The 1,123-nt window shown below is 29.7% G+C and overlaps 1 protein-coding gene across 1 annotated transcript in view; it reads left to right on the top strand.

Moving 5' to 3' along the window:
- Positions 1 to 1,123, top strand: part of LOC106678039 (probable RNA-binding protein 46) — a 31,859-nt gene that overhangs the window by 10,341 nt on the left and 20,395 nt on the right. The window contains exon 3 of the mRNA XM_067049589.1: positions 710 to 991. Within this exon, the coding sequence (XP_066905690.1) occupies positions 710 to 991 (282 nt within the window). The remainder of the gene's footprint in view (positions 1 to 709; positions 992 to 1,123) is intronic.

The following is a 1,123-nucleotide window of genomic DNA, read 5'->3' as shown; positions in this document are numbered from 1 at the left end:
CAGGCTATTCTGCCCAAGTCATTCATTAATTATAAGTTAAAAACCTATTTTTTAATTTAAAATCATAAATATCTAATTCTTCTTATTTTAAAATTATCCACCAAATCACTACCATACAGTGTATATAGTAGTGATTTGGTGGATAATTTTAAAATAAGAAGAATTAGGTATTTATGATTTGAATAAAAAAATAGGTTTTTAACTTATAATTAATGAATGACCTGGGCAGAATAGCCTGCAAAAGAAATTTTTAAATTTTAATGTGAGGAAGAAATTATAATTGAAGATGTCCCTGAGGATGGCTGAAAGGGCCGAAACGTTGGACTGTTGAAATAAAAAGTGTTGAGACTAAAAAGGATACACTTTTTTGATTTATTTAATAAATAATTACCTGTCTTATGAAATTGAAATAATATAATTAAAGTAAATAATTTTTACGGAGAGCAGGTCTGCTGCCCAAAATATTTTATTTTAATTTCAATGTACTTGGAACAGTCTCCCAAGAAATGAAAAGTATGAAGAGTTACAGACCAGGCAGTTATCCATATTCTCATCTGTCCATGGTTTCATACTTAAATTGAGTAATCTTGTCTGCTAGGGAAAATCGATACCAAATCAAAATTATCGTTTGAATACAGTGTTACCGTATCTACTGCACTATCTATTTTTCAAGATTACAACTAATAGTTAAAATAATATTTTGTTCTAGATCTGCCCTATATTTGCTAGTATTGGTAGAATCTACGCTGCAAGGCTAATGATGGACTTTTCTGGCACGAACCGAGGATTTTGTTTCATCCAATATGAAACTAAAGCTGAAGCCAAAGGAGCCATATCAGTACTTGACCGTTACGAACTTCGGCCAGGTATAAGAATCAGCGTTACAAAGTCCATTGATAATTGTAGATTATTTATTGGACAGGTACCAAAAGAACTGAAAAAAGAAGAAATAAAAGCTGTCTTGGAAGGAGCTACAAGTGGACTAAAAGATGTATGTGATATAATTAATTATCTTATAAACTATTTTATGAATGCTATTAATTTTTACTAAATTATGCCACTAATATAAGAAAATATTGCTTTGTAATTGTTTTACCGTTTATTATGTCTATTTTTATAGAGG

The sequence above is a fragment of the Halyomorpha halys genome, unplaced genomic scaffold (assembly GCF_000696795.3).
Source record: "Halyomorpha halys isolate HHAL.00 unplaced genomic scaffold, Hhal_1.1 Scaffold2.1, whole genome shotgun sequence".
NCBI classification, from domain to species: domain Eukaryota; kingdom Metazoa; phylum Arthropoda; class Insecta; order Hemiptera; family Pentatomidae; genus Halyomorpha; species Halyomorpha halys.
This window is presented reverse-complemented; position numbering and strand designations above follow the sequence as displayed.